The sequence below is a fragment of the Larimichthys crocea genome, chromosome I, assembly GCF_000972845.2.
Source record: "Larimichthys crocea isolate SSNF chromosome I, L_crocea_2.0, whole genome shotgun sequence".
Lineage (NCBI taxonomy): Eukaryota > Metazoa > Chordata > Actinopteri > Sciaenidae > Larimichthys > Larimichthys crocea.
Window position 1 is genome coordinate 37945144 of NC_040011.1, and position 17268 is coordinate 37962411.

The following is a 17268-nucleotide window of genomic DNA, read 5'->3' on the forward strand; positions in this document are numbered from 1 at the left end:
AGATTTAGCATTATTTACTTCTACAGTCTGATACAGGCTGTTTTATTAGCATCTAGAACTTTTGGGATATATTCAACAATTCTTTTGTTCAGTATTCATGTAGTTTAGTGTGACCATAATACATCATTTATTACAGTAACACATTCCACGGATGGGATGTTATATAGCTGATATGCTATGCAATGACACATTAAAGGTTGAGGGGACCTCCAATTTATATCCTTGAGAAACCAAGGTCATTTTTTGCAATTGCTAAGCAATAAACCAGTCCAAACACGACCGAGTATAGCAGGTCACAAGAAAGCCCCTGTTGGTGTGAATATATTTTGGGATTTACTGGTGTGGCTATTAAAAGGGCATCTGGCTCTGAAAGCAAAGGCAAAGGCCAGCCGGGGATTCACACAAAACTCTGAAACATCTATTTGTGCAAGTTAATAGCCTCTGCCACAAAAACCAAAGGTGAAAGAATAGCTTAATCACTGCATTGGCAACACCTGCCACTGTGCATGCATCATATTATGAACTGCCTATTGGGCACTATATTTGAGGCCCACACTCAAATACACTCAATTTAAGGACCACTTGAAAATATGAGAAAAGTTTTGGCAGCGAGTGGCATACCTGGAAATTGCAGCTCTAGCTTCAAATCAGTATTAAGTCAGATTGTGCTGAGATGGAAATGGAAATGCCATCTCCTGTTCCTCTGCCATGCCATGTCAGCGGGGGGGAGATAGTTGCTGGGTAAATATTTGTCTTCTGTCTTTAAGGAGCCACTCAACTCTCTACCCACAAAACTCTAATTTTGGTGTGCCATTAGAGTGAATAGGAATACTGTTTACTAATGTTTAGATGCAAATGCAAGCTTCATAAGAACCACATCTTCCATGACAACACTAAAGGTCAATTATCTATCAATAAAGCATATCAAACACAAACATGAACACTAGGTTGACATTTTCCAGTGAACCGCTGTGAACTTCATATTGCCATCTTTGGGTGAAGTGTTCCATTTTTACATGAGAGACTGCAGAGGACCCCTTGACCAGATGAAAGCAATTGTCGGGTTAGCGCTTTGATGTCTCTGTAATGCATATTTACTGTTTTGGTGAAAGTACTGCGATCATCTAAACATGTTTTCATCTCAGGGCAGCGCCACGGCAAAGCTTGTTTTGAATAACGGAAAACCCTACTGTACCGTAGAAATTGATTTCTTAAAGTCACAATTTTCTGAAATGTCATGCTTATGAAATATAAAAGAGCTTTGTTCCTGTTTCCATTTGTTGTAAGATAAAAAAAAAAGAAGGACAAATTCTCATTAAAAATACATTAGCGAACTGAGTTCAAGCCACAGCAGTGAGGGGGAATTCGTTGTTCATTCAGTGTAGAACATCTTGATACAATGCTGCTATGATGATTGCAGGTTGTTAGACTAAAAATAATTTTCAAAAAACAAACATTTTCCAACATCTTGAAGGTTTTCACTTTAAAAATGTCAAATGTCAAAAAGTCTGAATGAGAAATGAGAAAATAGAAAAATAAATTAAGCATTGTGTTCGTCAGCAGGAGCTGAGATGACCGCGTCAAAGTAAAATTAGATCAAAAGGTGAAAAAATAAGTTACCTAACAGGCTGCATTATTCACCGCTTTGTCCATATTTCACTTACTAATTTAGCAACTGTGATTTTTCAGCAGATGTAGCCTATGAGGCCAAAGGAAAATAAATGAATTCTCCACAGCTCCGAGATCAAAATAAGCCCTCGATTTCCAATTTGCAGATTGTCATGTTATCTGACCACATTGAAAAAAGATGCCTGAATATAAAAAATAAAAAACAAATCAGAAATGACATGTTGTTCTGTGAATCCATGTTTTCAGTCAGTTCACTTTTAATGGGTCGCTTTTTTTGCATCGCATGATATGACTACAGTATGAAGATAATGCCAATTCAATTAAAAACAAACAAATTTAATTACATGCATGCATTATTTCCTGTGATTCCTGCATGTGGGTAGTGAATGGTGGACCCTGCCACTAACAATGAAAACTACTATAGTGAGATGATGATGGAATATAAATACGGTGAATTGCTACTACTGAAAAAATGCTAACTATAAATAGCATAAAAACAGAGAAGGATTTCATATAAATATTGAGGACTAGAAGTATATAAGCCTGCTGAGCTTCAAAATGTCAGTCTATGGAAATTATTTCAGTCAGCCTGGGTTTAAAAAAAATACTGCCTGGAGGCAAAACTGTGAGGAAACCCAGTTGGAGGATACAGATTCTGGACTTTCCCACCATTGTGTGAAAACACAATTAGTCTTGATTGGTTCCCCTCCCTCAACAACACAACAACTTTCAATCAGAGAGGTCTCCAGCATTTGAAATGACACACACTGCATGTGCTGTCTGCCAACCAGAGCCCAGCGACTGCAATTGATGACTTAATTTTCAAATGTAATGAAGAAAAACAGCAATAATTTACATAAAACACATAGTGCTTCTTCAAAACCGACATGATCAAAAAGCGTTTCATGAAAAACATTACAACATTAAATGTTTGAGCCGTGCTTTTTTTCACACACACACAAAAAAAGAAGATTGTAGCTTGTGACGCGCGAGTGCTGTTTGACATCAATTTCTCTCTTATTTCTCAGCATTATTTCCCTTCCAGTTTTAATCAATACTTTTCAAGAGTTTGAAGCCAGAAAGGAAACATCTTCTTGGGGATGGTGACAAGCAGAGCAGTGAGGAACAACAGGCCCCATCTCTGCCCTGTCTTGCAGAGCCAAACGTTTGTTGTGCAGTGTTTCTGGCAAGAGTGGCTTAAGAGTTAATTTCCTGGCAGTGATTTGTAGGAGAGCAGCATCAACAAGCTGCTGCAGACTGGAGCATGAAAACCATTACTTCAATCCCTCACTCCCTGACATTAATAGGATGAATAAATGTTTTTGTTCTCTGCCTAATTTGGATGAATTCATCCAAATGGCAATGAAAACAAGTAAATATCCATCTCAGCTACCCTACTGATAATAGAAGACAAAGAGAACTCACTCTGCCTTCGCTTTTTCTTCCACCTACTGTTTGAGAATTCCTGTGCTCGGCGCCAAGCTCATATATCAGATGATAACCGAAATGACTGAGACTGGGAACACTTACTGAGGGAGGCTCTTTATTTTAAGTCGATTCACCCTCGCCACACAGGAGGTTGTCATGTCGAATTTTATTCCGTAGTAACTCACCGAGTGATTTTTGTGATCCCAGACATCCGATGTGACAAATGAGACGCACCCAGATGGATTATATCCTGCACATGAACTTGTAGTAAAAAAAAAAAAGTTATTTTCACACTCATCATTTTATGAAAGCGGTGCAAGGATACAGTAAAATCATGGAGGCAGCAGCAGAGTAGTATAATTATTACTTGTAACAGTATTTTTAAAAAACTTTTATTCATAAATACATGTCATCCATGTGTTTGTGTTTGTAGTTTTTAGCCAGCTAACTTCTCTAACCTCTTAACATGCTCGAGTTATTCCTTTTGGTGTTTTTGGCAGTCAGCTTCAGGTGCATTTCCATTTGGACTGGAAAAGGGCCGACACTGACCTGGGTGCCAGGAAAACCAAGGCGGATTGCAATCATCAAATCAGCGATCTGGCCGACGGAGACGTATATTTGTGGCCAATTGTAAATGAAAATGTACTTAATCTCATCTGGACTTTATCTGATATAAGACACTTGAAATGACAAGTGCAAACGTTTTGAGACCTCAGACAGGAAGTACCCAGATGACATCCTGGATAACCTGTATTACTGCTTGACCAACATCCAGCTCAGCACAGTGTCAGTATACTATACAAATTTGTGTGATGGACTATCTGTTGCTCTACAATATTGTCCCACGCACAGGCACATGTATCCTCGGCTCCCCAAATCCCTGACTGAATTACCAACAGTCACCATCTTTACTTTACTTTAGGAGTGGGACATAACGGAGAGAGGCAGCCCTGCACACAGAATAAGTCTGACAATTGAACAAATCAGTGCCAAATCACCTGCATTGCCGCTTCAGCGCTGAGAGCACTGCTTTCACGTACACTCATACAGTAGGTTGAGGTTATTTTGATTGGATCTAAAACTATTCTTTTGAAAACCTGAATATCTTGGGTAATGGTGAGGTGACGGTCCATAGCGGCGCCATAAAATGGCTGCGATCAGGGATACGATACGGGAGATAGACATCGAAGGTCACAAAAAAAAACCCCTGTCAGAGGTGAAAACTCCACAAGTACACAGTGTACTTGACCATTCTCCTTTATTGAACAGCTTTTTAAAGTCTCACCTTGGGTTTTGGCAAGAGAGGCAGCCTTTGTTAATTTTTAATGCATTTGGAAACTAGTAATTAAGCCCCCCCTCCAACCCCCCCACCCCACACCACCCCCCCCCAATGGACTGGGAAATTGACATGCTCTGGAGAGCCAGTGAGTAATTATATTTGTAAAGAGCAGTGATACAAGATACTCCCCTCTGACTGGGACTCATTACACATCATTAGAGAGGCGCGGCAGCTGGGCATGCGCACCATGGGCACAGACACACACATACCTCCACATGCACGTGGGCTGACGAGTCACGCACTTTGAGACACACTCCCACACACAATGTCTCTTACTGTTACACACATACACACACATATACAGATCAATGAGCAGAAATACAAACACTGTCCTTGGTAAACAAACTCTGCTCTTCGGGACCCTGACCAGAGCAGACCAGAGTGTGACGAGCCCTAACTATGTAAAACTCCACATCTCATCTGGTGATAATCACACTGCGGTGGGTCAATAAGTAATTAAAGATTGAATCTGATATGAATTCTCATTCATCTAAATAGTGAAAGGTTGAGATATGAAAGTTTCCTCAGGAGAATCGTGGTCCACCCTTTGAAGCAATAATTACCATTACAGCAGCGTAGGGCTAAGAGCTACAAGGGGATGATAGAACAGCACTAAAAACTTAGTGGACTCCTCTTTAATTGGAACGGGAGTGGCAGCGACTCCACACATCGGAGTCTCCGAATAGAATCTGTACAAGTCTCTTCCATGTTAGCTCTCTATTTTCTGCAGTATTTCTCCTCTCTCTCTCTCTCTCTCACACACTCCTTTGTCTCGTTGTCTTTTTTTCTCTCTCTGCGAGTGTTTTCTCAGTTTGTGTTTCCACTGGAGAATCTGCAGCTGCCATGCACAGATTATAAAACCAGTTATATAAAATATAAAATATAGACTAAATCCTCCGCGGCCTGTGTTTTGGAAAACACCAAACAAATGCAAAATCTATATTTCATAAACACGCCGAGCATCGACTTTCAATATTTGTGCTCCTTTTGAGTGAAATGTTGAGAAGCTGATAATAGTGTTACTACAAAAAGGGTTTAATGAAAAATGAAATTAATGCAACAGGAAAATAAAACATTAATCAGCGATATTTACCAAAGTTTGGGTGTACCCAATTTGTTGAGATTTGCTGGTAAAAATGTTTTCCCCATTATGAATGCATTCAGTACATATTTGAGTGCTATTGTTGCTTAATAGTTTAGGCCTGTTATTTCTGTGAAAGAAGTTAAATATTCATATTGTTGTGTGCATTTCAAAGGTGTTTACTGCATTATTAATGCCATATTCAGATTGCGCATGGTGGGATGGTGGGAGAGCTATATTACTGTCAGAAAGCGTAGTTTGAGTTGCCTTGTCTGCTTTCACTTTAAACTCATTATCTTGTCTCATTCTCTCTGCCTCCATTATTCCCTCATCCCTTTAAGCTGCCTAATTAAAAGAGCTTTCATTTTTTCATTAATATCTATTTATTTATTTATTTATTTTGCATTCCTACATGAAACTGCTTCACCCTGCGTAGAATCTGAATGACTGATTTCTGCTTTTCATTATTCAAATGGAGCCCTGCCACACAGTGCTTGAGTTGGAGCCACAGAGGAGAGTAAAAACTGGAGTATTTGCTCTCATCACGCTGTCAGATGACCTGATATTCCACTGCAAGTGCACAGCTTTGAGCCGAGTGTGCGGTGGCTAATGTACAGTGTCCAGTACAAACAGTTTATCTACTCCACTTAATGCCGTCTAGACTGGATTAACTGGTAACGACACCCATTTTCAATAAATAAAAACCGCAAACAAAAATAAAATGAAGACATGTAATTACGATTTATCATGTTGTGATGATTGCAATTCACACTTTATGACTGAAAATCTTCAGACAGCTTAGTGTTAATTGGCCCATCATGGTCTGATTTCTCTCTGGCCTTGGTTTTATTTAGTTTATATGAGTGTGTCTGTAATAACAGTTTAAAGCCGTACCATGGGGAGATTATCAGACCATGCTACAGCGATGGACATTATCGCTCAACTACATGCATCGCTTCTTCTCTGCTCATTTCTCAGAATGGCTGCTGGGGAGCTCACCAAGAGAGCTGCTTTGTGAACTGCATGTGTGTGTATGTCTGTGCGTGTTTGTGTGTGCGGAGAAAACCCACATCTGTGTGTGTGTAAATTGTTTTTGCTTGTGTCTATGCTCGCTTGCGTGAACACGCGTGGCACGTGTGTGAGCGCGCACGTGCACGGAGTGCACGTATGTGGTATTGGCGGGTGTGTGCATGCATGTAGAATGACATTTAGCGAAATGTGGCAGTGAGAGAAGAAACATCTGACTCATAATTGAAGTGCCATGAAAGAAATATGATCATGAATCTGTATTAGGGTTACGTGCTCAGCTTTAAACCGACGGCAGGAGCACGAGGCAGCCTGTTCAGCCAGTACTGCCACTACCTTACCACCCTGAAGGATGATTACAACGCTAAAACTGATACTCCACAAAAATGACAGAGGAAAACACAGTGCATTCAAGGCGAGCGGTCCTGATGACAAAATCGATAGGCCATAGCGCTCTCATCTCCATCAAAAAGAGTGTCTCGGGATGAATGTGGTTTTGCTTGTGTGATTCAACCACACCAGTCATCCCCATGTCCTGGAGGATAAAGCAGCATGGCTCCTCAGTCACCCTCCTGCTCCTGACATGTGCAGCAAGGTGAGGCAGGCCGCTCCAGATTCTGTATTTTTCTTGTTGTCAACAAACAACATGAAAAAGACCAAAGCCAATATAACACTAACAAGCTCGTCTAGTCAAACCCTGACGTAGCTCAGTGGTCCCCATGCTTTTTTTTTTTTTTGCCTTTTAAAACCTGTTCAAACAAAGCCATGTCTAGTTATGAGATTCAGATTGTTTGAGTCAATGCTGCATTCACTGTCCTGCTGCTGTCAACATTGACTAGCACAACAAATGTGCAAAAGCAAAACTGTGTCACTTTTGAAAGAACAAAGAAATAGCTCATTCATTTTCTTAGAAATTGTTACGGTTTGGTTTGACCAATACCTAAATTATATTTGTGACCTGAAGATTAATGATGAACTCTTTAGTTTAGAACCTGCAGGCTTGTAGCTGTGTATAACAAAAAAGTCTCAAAGTATTGACAGTGAGATGAATTGTTGGCCATGGTGTTTTCATGGCATTCGTTGACCAAAAGAAACATACGGAATAACAGCAGCCACATCCTTTATGTAACCAGCAGCCGGCAATAGACTAAAATTGAAGCAATGTTCCAATATTCTCAACAAATGCAAAGAACAACATGGAAATTTATTTTATATTCAAAGTGTTTGTAGCCAGTACACAACCACTCTAAATGTAAAAAATGTGTGAGGAGGGAAATCAGCTGTGTCAGAGAGATGGATGGAAAAGGTACAAAGCTCGGGTAGTGTGCTAACAAACTCCATTTTGTGTTGCTGCAGCTGTTTCCATGGAGCTCTCTCTCTCTCTCTCTCTCTCTCTCCTTCTCTGCCTCTCCACTCCCTCTCTCTCTCTCTCTCTCTCTATCTCACACACAAACACACACGTACACACACACACACACACAAGTGTCTGAAAGAGGATTCAGCTGCGTGAGTCAATCTGCAACCAACCACAACTCAGTGAGAGAGAACCCCTCGTTCCCGCCGACAGACTCTTCTCTTCTCTTCTATCTTTCCAGCATCACGCCCATCTCATCATTTTTTTCCCCCCCAACCTCATTACAATAATTTCTTAATTTATTCTAAACCCCAGTCACAACAACAAACCCACATTCAACACACTCAATTAGTGTGATTCTGATACACGAGCGCCACATCAACAAGAAGCATGGGAACCAGTCCACATATTTACAGAGCTGCCGTGCGCCTTTTTCCTTCTGCCTTATTTGGAGTGTATGTGGCAATCAGCAGCGCTCATTACACCTAGCTGCCCTACAAAGATGGCCCAGAAAAATGTCCTTGAAGGAGGAGGTGAAAAATAGAGAGAGAGAGAGAGGAAAAGATGCTTACCGAGGACTCCGACGCGGTAGTTGAGAGTGATAACGATGACATTTCCGTAGCTGGCCAGGACGCTCCCATCGATCATGTTGCCCGTCCCCTCCATGTAGGATCCTCCATGGATGTAGACCATCACAGGTTTGGCCCCAGTGTCTCGTATGTCTGCAAGAGCGGCCATCATTAACACATTCACATTGTCGTCCACCCACTCCAATCAAGGGTCAGCTCAGATTCAGATACAGCAGATACAACACACGGTGGCCACACAAACAGACAAGCTGACGATCACCTCTCAGATACCAGCTGTAAGGAAACTGTCTGCTGGCCTACTCTTGGAAATGGAGACAATATTCTATTGTATCTGCTCTATGAGAAACAAATGAATGTCTACTCATTATGTCGAGCTCAACTCTATTACCGTAATTGGCCGTCTCGGCTGAAAATGTGGCTTGTCATTTACCCCAGAAAATATTTATCAAATAAACCAAACTATTAGGGTTGTATTTGGCTTTGTGCTGCCTTCCAGGAGGCAGACCCACTTCCCAATATAGACACACAGGAAGCCATTAGGGAGAATAAAGAGAGAGGTACTCTGACACATCTCCTAACCAGGGAGAAGGCTAATCTGGCTTGACAGTGATAGGGAAAACACATCTGCTAATTAAACAATGCTACCGTGCGCCTCCTTTTTACACAGACCTATCTCTGTGCGACAATTTATTTGCACGGTCGTGCTCAGCATTGCAGTTAAATTTGCACTTCAGTTTTGGTAAAATGTTGTTTATTCTATTCCCGAATCAGGGCTTGATACCCAGCTGGAGCGACACTCCAGCCAGATAAAGCACATCCAGAGGTAGAGGGAAGAAAAAAGCCTCTGTCTGAGGAATAGACTGAATTACTGGCTGGCTAGCTAGAGCTGGGAGACAAGACAAGAAACTCTCTCTCATTTTCACTCCTGCTCCCCCCGCGTTCTGTGTCGCTTCTCGCCTTCCCCTCCCTCACTTTGTATCGCTTTCACTCACAGACTCTCCCCTGTCTCTCCCCATTTCTCTCCAGCCTTCCCTCCATCTCTGTCCAACTCCCTGCCTCCCCCCCCCCAGACCCCCTCCTTAGCCCTGAGAGTGGTGAGAATGAGAGGGGGCAGGAGGGCAAAGAAGAGTGAGGAAGACGGAGAGAGAGAGTGAGAGAGAGAGAGAGAGAGAGTGAGAGAGATAGAGAGGGAGAAAGAGAGAGACACAAAGACAGACCGGAAGGAAGGAAGATAGAAAGACAGAAAGGAAGGAAGGAAAAAAAAAAGGAAAGACGGGAATAAAGACATTAAAAAAGAAAGAAAGAAAAAAAGAGGAAAAAAAAGGGAAAGGGAAATGGGCTCAGATTTAAAAGGGTGGTATTGTATTCTGGTTGCTATGGTGACCCAGAGCCAAAATTCAAAATCCTCAAGAACAGCTAATCGCAGACCACATCCTGCACAGCCCAATCTGCATCCATCTGCAGGCACTGCTCGTCGTCATGCACCCCATCACATTAGCATGCTCAACAACAAGGACAACTACTTAAACGCGTTTTGTAGGGACACGGTTTTTCTGCAACCCCTATAGCACAGCTCAGCCTTGATTCACAGGTTGTTGTTTTTTTCATTATTCCCTTGGTTATTCATGGCCCCGTTAGTTTTAAAAGCAAAGCAATAACTTGTATATGATGTGGCCTTATTTATGGCTTTCTTTATCTTGCTGGTATCTGAGGAGGCTACACAGTGAAATGTGATTTATAGCTGACACTTCTCTATGCACACACTTATCTTAGACAAGAGGAGGAGGGGATGCATGGGGTGAGAAAGCATGAGAGGTACAGTCAGAGAGGGGAAAGGGGGTGGGGAGAGGGAGAAAAAACAGCAAAACAATATCCTACACAAGCTACTCAAACAAATGGACCACATATACAAAGAGAATGGCAAAGAGGAAAGAGGAACAGGGGGCAGAAATAAGAAAAAGAGATTAGTCATGTCAATGTTATCAGTCACCTCTTTTGTTGATTCACAATGGGTCTCCATGACAACAGTTAAATCCCTTTAGGAGAGCAATACAAGACACTGAAGCTCCACTTGTTCTAATCTACGTATTGACTTGATCTGATGTGGAAGGCGTCACACAGATGTGATATACGGTTGTCACCGACACTGTGATTTGTGTCAGAGGAAAATATACATGCAACAGATCCCAAGTGGACTTCAGCTTTACAGTGAGAAATAATAATCCTGTCTACCATCCACGCCTTGGCCGTAGCACGGCATGACGTGAAGTTAATGAGGTGAGCAGCTCTCTTCCTAACCAATCAGCTCAGAGCTACATCGGCTGCTGTAGACGGCCTAATCTGGCGAAACAGGTGACTAAGTGGCTACCTCCTGATTCACTACTTCTCCGAAGGCAAACACATCAATGCATCAACAACACACATATTCATAGCATCAAAATGCAGCACAGTAGCTCTGTGCTAGAAAGGAAACAGAGATAGGATCATTAATGCACAGACTGGTATATTTGCAACCAAAAACTCCTCATGCACATTAAGTTGGAAATAAAAAAAATTAAAATAAAAAAAAGACATAAAATCAAGTTTTAAAAAATGGAGAAAAAACAATGTGTGCGTGACAGAAATGTTGATGAAAGCTGATGTGCAATGAAGGATGAGCTGAAGAGAAAAAACATTTATCCAACACATCATTTTCTCACATATTTATCTCAGTCGCACAAGTGAAATCATGCAGAATCTACTATACGGTGACATACACTCTCAGCACATATTATTGTATACAAACAGCAGATAACTGTATCACACTAAAGATAATAAATGAAACTTTGCCAATGGCTGTATGAATAAATCAAAAGGTCTTCAGATCAAGGCACTTCACTTTAAAAAATGTGTGTTGATGACAGCCACACCTAGAAATATATCACAGGGAATGAATTTTACCAGGACCTTTCATATGTGCATCACAGTGGCTCTGGACTGATTGGAGTGTCAGTAGGAAGCAAATTCAGGCCTGAGCTGAGTCTCTTAGTCTTGCTACTCCAAGTGAAATCCACCAGGAGGGCTAGGAGTACTCATTCCTTCCTCTCCTCTCCACCTTTTTGTCCTTTTCCTCTCACTTCATTGAAAACAGTCAGTCAAATATCTGACGTTAAGCGGCCCGAAAGGCGGCCTTGACACTCCGAAGTGGGACAGGACAAAGGCGAGTGGAGATAAGTGTCGTGGCATTCACTGTGTCAACACTTGGTGAAACATGGTGGCTGTCAGCGGCTATCAGTGAGGTCTGAGGTGGAGGGAGGTGGGGGGGCAGAATAGAACGGGTGACAATGTCCTGATGTGGCAGGACATGACATGCACCCTACTGTAGTGCTCTTGTCAGGCCAAGCTTCACGCTTGACTCATGACAAGTCCATTACTGGTCATGTTCACGTTTAAGAATTGCATTTAGTTTAACTGGGGAGCTCCTTGCAAAACAGGCAGTGTAATTACAGCGAATTATAAAGCAGCTTGTGCCGTTGTACGAGTCAGTGACAGCATTCTGAATGTCACTGAATGTCCGCCTAATATTCCCTTTATACTGAATCAAATGGAGTAGCACTGTGTGAAACCAGGCCTTGGAGGAAGAAAAAAAAAAGGCTCTAATGAAGAGACACACGGTAACAATTTTTCTATTTTGGACTCACTGAAGACAGTGGAAGGAAAACCATGAAGGAAAAAAAAAAGTTGCATAGATGTTGCTATTTTAAGCCAGTGGACTTTCAGGACATCATCAGGAGTGATGGGACGGGCAGGAATAGAGCACCTTTTAGTTGGTGTGTCAGACTCCATCGGGTTCTCCACAACACTTGATATTTTAGAGGGTAAGTGAGGTATGTCTCTCTCTCTCTCTATATATATACTGTATATATATATATAAGGAATCTAAACACTGCATTGGGTATATGGAAAAGAGATGTGCCTGACAGCGTACGCCTCTGACTATGAATCTTGACATTGCTGCGGTAAATGTAATGGGAGGATTGACCTTTGTGTGAAGGTGACTTTTTGCTCCCTGGCTGTTGTGTGGTGATGTTGTCAACTGGGCACATGGAGAGCAGTGTGTAAGAGGATAAAGAATAAAGAGAGACAGGGATAGACGCCAGGCTGATAAAATAAAAGGGAAGACATGGTGAGAAGCCTACAAGGCTATTAGCCAAAGCCCCCCATAGCTGGCTTGGATCTAGATGAGAGGAGGAAGAAGTAGAGGTGCTGTCATCCTTGAGACTCACAGATAGCTGTTTGCACCTCGAGTGATCGGAGACTAACCCTTTAGTCTGTCAGTGAAGCTGTCCTTGTTGCGAGCCACAAAAGCTGACGTTATACTGTGCAAACCCACTGAATGCTTGACGACAGCACAACCATAAACAAGCTGCAGAAGCGCACGCATGACACAAGTCCCACGAGACGCGCTGAGTTAAATGTGCCTCTAGTGAACTAATTCAAGGCCTTTCTCCACCATTTTAAAAACTGTTTTTAAATGTTTTTTGACTTGCCAATTATTTTGTGCAACTCAAGACTAAAGAACCAAGAAAAAAAAAAAGGGGGTAGAGACGACAGTACTGTACTGGCTCTCCCCTCTTTTCAAATGGCTCAAATGATGCCCTTGCGGAGCAGCCATTAGGAGCAAAGCTTATCTTGGAAAGAAGCTGAGCAGAAGCATTCCAAATATCTCTGAATAAATGGGCTTCAAGGGGCATGATTCCTCATCCCTGCCACATCAGAGAGAATAGGATAGTGGCAGAATGGAGAGAATGGTGTGTGAACTGCCCCCACTGTCAATTCACCAGTCTCCAGCCTGCCTGAGCTGAGGGCTTTGCCGGATGGGGATCCAGTCAGGCCTGTGCAATGGAATTAATGGTAATACCCAGGCAGGTGGAGCTCAGCTCTGCTCCCTGGCACAGAATTGATGCTTCTCTAGGGGTGGGGTTATATGTGTGCGTGTGTGTGTGTTTTCTGCTTCTAGAGCTTGGAAGCAAGCATTGTGTACATGTACAAGTGCGTGCGTGCATGTGTGCATGCTTCACTGATTTAATGGGTGTGTGTGTGTGTGTGTACATGTGTGCACACTCCTGCTGGGTGGAAGCATTCCTCCTGATTAGAGCTAGAGACTCAAAGTGCCAAATGACAAACACGCACACGCACACACATCTCTTTTTCATCAGTGGGAGAGGACCGAGGCAGCAGCGGCGCGAGACACTAGAGGTGGAGTGGGGACGGCTGCCTCTCTGTGCCTAACACTGGGCACAGTACCTCGGCACCACTGCCATGTTCCACCTGGGAGATTAAGCTCCTACACAGCCTCACTTCCTCTATTTACATGCCCACCTTTATCTAACAACAGCAGGTAGGTGATTGAAAGCTCCCTTTTACAGTGCAATAACAGCCTCTGTAAAACGGAGTCTTGATTGTGGGCCGATGTAAATCACAGCAACTTGGCCCACACTCTGGTGTTGCTGGAAGGAGTATCGTGCAGAATTTGAATGCGCTTTGGGGGGTGCCTGGGGGTGGACTGTTGCTCACACAGACAGGCGGACACACAAAAGGATGGATATAAAGACACAGGAAGAGACAAACAGACAGAAAGGCTAAGTGGGAGACAGACGGTAGACGGTATTAAAAAGGTCATTATATTCCTTGCTATATTTTTCTTATCTGCTTGTCTCAGTTGAATGTTTTTATTGGCTGTTGGGTGGCCTTTTTATTGTAAATTCATATATTACCATTCCATTACACATGTTACTTACATTTCTATGACAATGTGAGAAATCCTTTATTGTTCCAATAAAACTTATCTGAATTAGAATTTAAGAGCGTGTCTGGAGGGTTACAACAGGCAGGAGGGCAGCTCAAATATGGTGGAGGGAGGAGGGAATCAGCCCACGATAGACAGACTGCCAACTGAGACAGCATGGTAATGTTGGGATGAACAGACTGAGAGATGGAGGGGGTTAGACAGAGAAACTCGAAAAGACAGCAGCTATCTGGACTGAATGAGAATATGTGGATAAAAAGATGCATCAGAGGGAGAGTTTAGGAGTTCTGCTTGTGTTCTGATTCTACCTGTCCTTTCACCTGAATACAAATGTTTGATTTTCACTCGTAATGCATGCAGTACTTTTAGTGTACACAGAGAGATCACTATTACCCGCTATAATAGCTCAGCCACTTTGGTGAGAGAAGCAAAGCTTACAAGGACTTTGTGGTTTGTGTCGTGTAGTCAACCATCCCTCAGTGGGGAATGAAGTCTTCTATTATCACAGAGGTAACGATTCCCTTTGGGAGGGACTGCAAAGAAACAGAGGGGTGTCTATGAATACTGGTGTCATATGTCCAAGCCATGACACTCGAAAACAGACACGTTCACCAGAACGATGAAAATCTTCTGGATCACGTTAAGGGATTGATTGGCCAGCTCTGTCGCACATGCATTAGTTACAGTGCAGTGGCAGAGATACTGCTGGGACCATATTGTGCTTTTACGGTGATGCGCCACAAATAGCATTAGTTGCGCTCAGTAAAGAAAAGACTTGTCACATTTTCACTGAGGCTAGTCTTGCACAACAGCTTGGAGACCAAGCCACTGTGTACGCATGCAAAGACGAGCCAGACAAAAGGGATCGGCACTTGTCAGCAATTTTGAACGGACTTAGGGCTACATACACCGACGCATGTGGGCTTGCTTGGGGAAAGACAAACATACACGTGCACACATACACACATACGCACAGTCAAGCTGAAAACTGAAGGCAATTTGGCTTCAGTTACAACAGCTCGCCCTGGGCTTGAATGAGAAACACCTGTGTGTCAAAGAGGTGCCATGGCAACGCTTCCTGTTCTGTGATCAAGGCCAGCGTGAGGCTTCTTTTTGAAAAGAGAGCCCACTGGCAAAGGAAGGAGCTTAAGTACAAACCCTTCAACATCTGGAAAGATCCCTGGCCAGCCGGTCTCAGCTGGGTTTAAAGTCCATCCTAGGACCCCCCCAGCCCCCAGCAAAGCATTTGTTGTGCCAACGTTCAAGACAAATAATAGGAAAGATAGGGTACCTTGGTGTGACATATCAGTTTTATTCTGCCAAATAGAAGGTTCACATGCCCTAAATGTGTGTTAAACACCCTACCCCAACATCTTCACTCCAGGCATACAGATGAATCAAATTTGTTCATCAAATAGACATAATGCGCAAAAATCCAATTTGTCCATAACAAACAAATGGGGCATAGATCAAGGGCTCAACCTTGATACCAAACATCATGTTTGCATCACTTGTCTTACTGTGGCGAAGGAAGACAAGGGCGGGGCCATATCAAGGGTTCGATTTATATTCAGAGACTTAAGCCGTTTCTGTTGCAGCACAAGAATCGTCTCTCACTCTAATCTCAGCAGAGATCCACCCTGAGCCAGGAATATCCCAAGATAAATATGGATAGTGAACAATGCGATTGCTGAGCAGCAACTTCCCATTTTCTACACCTCTCGCCTCTAATCCTCTCCAGCAGCACTCCTGAACTGCTGCTCCTCATCTAAATCTGCAGACCTGGTGAACAGTCTGATATTACACTGCTGCTTCACTTTCCATCTGCCATTATCGCCACAAATACAGCTGCTAGCCACACCTTAAGATGGGGCTCTTACCACGGCCTCTGCCCTCGCAATAAACGGTGCTTCGTCAATATGTGAGATATTAAAATGACTCAACCCGGGCTTGGTTATCTAGACTGCCACTAGATCCCATCTCACTCTGAAGCCAAACACTCTACTCATCGGCTGAATTTAGATGCTTAGGCTGGCTTTACACAGTAAAACTTTAATACAACTTTAGTTGGTTGAATTTGCAATTGAGTTACTGTTAGTAAACGTTAACATGACAGAAGTTTAGACATTTTGCTGAGGTATGTTATCTGCTTGTTAGCTAATCTTCCTAAATCTGCTGCTGTTATCGCTGCCTTTATAATAATAGATTATTAAATTCCTCCTCTCTTGACATCTGCTTAATTTAACATAAAGAATCCTTTGGGATGATACCTACAGAAAGACATGCATTCTTGGACGTACTTGTGCAGGATGAATGAGATGTAAGTGGCTTCTTTTAATAAAAAAAGAACCTCACATTCACACACACGCTCAAACATTTGATCAGTAACATTGTCCTACAGATTGTAATGTGACAGGTGTGCCTGATGAGTGCATTTGCAAATAGAAAGAAAAATAATTCAAACAAAAACCTGTAATGATCAGAAAACAGTGACATTTTTAGAAAAAAAAAAAGCAAAAACAAAAACAAAAAAAACTCATGCACCATCTTTGTTCACCATGGAAAATACCTTCATCTTCATCACCGTCGTTATCCGATAAATCCTCGCCCTGTTTTTTTGCATGGGCCCCTGTTATTGAAGCAGGGAGAGACATAGAGAGGCACAGGGAAATTCAAAATAACATGTTTGGCAACATACAGATGGGAAAAGAGGCATTTCAATAAAAAAGCAGTACTTAAGACCACAGGTGAATATTAACAATGTTAATTTACATACAAAATTCCTGTTAAACAATTTGTCAAAGGCTTTTTTGTTAACACACACTCACTCATACCAAAGAAAAAAACATGTTCTAATAATATACAAATAAAAAATGACAATAAATAAATAATCAATCACCTTGCAGAAGTTAATTTAAATAAAACTCCACTATTGTCATAACATATTTTACAGCAGAGTCATACACCACTGGCAGTTTCAGGAAACCTTTTTTTTTTAATTATCTGGAAAACCTTTAAAATCCTATAAGTCCT

The 17268-nt window shown here is 42.2% G+C and overlaps 1 protein-coding gene across 2 annotated transcripts in view; it reads right to left on the reverse strand.

The window, feature by feature from the left end:
* The window catches only part of nlgn3a (neuroligin 3a), a 121059-nt gene that overhangs the window by 65730 nt on the left and 38061 nt on the right, over nucleotides 1–17268 (reverse strand). For both annotated transcript variants that reach the window (XM_027281401.1, XM_010736195.3), the window contains 2 exons: nucleotides 16805–16864; nucleotides 8430–8579 (listed from right to left, as the gene is read on the reverse strand). In XM_027281401.1, coding sequence (XP_027137202.1) covers nucleotides 8430–8579; nucleotides 16805–16864 — 210 coding nt within the window. The remainder of the gene's footprint in view (nucleotides 1–8429; nucleotides 8580–16804; nucleotides 16865–17268) is intronic.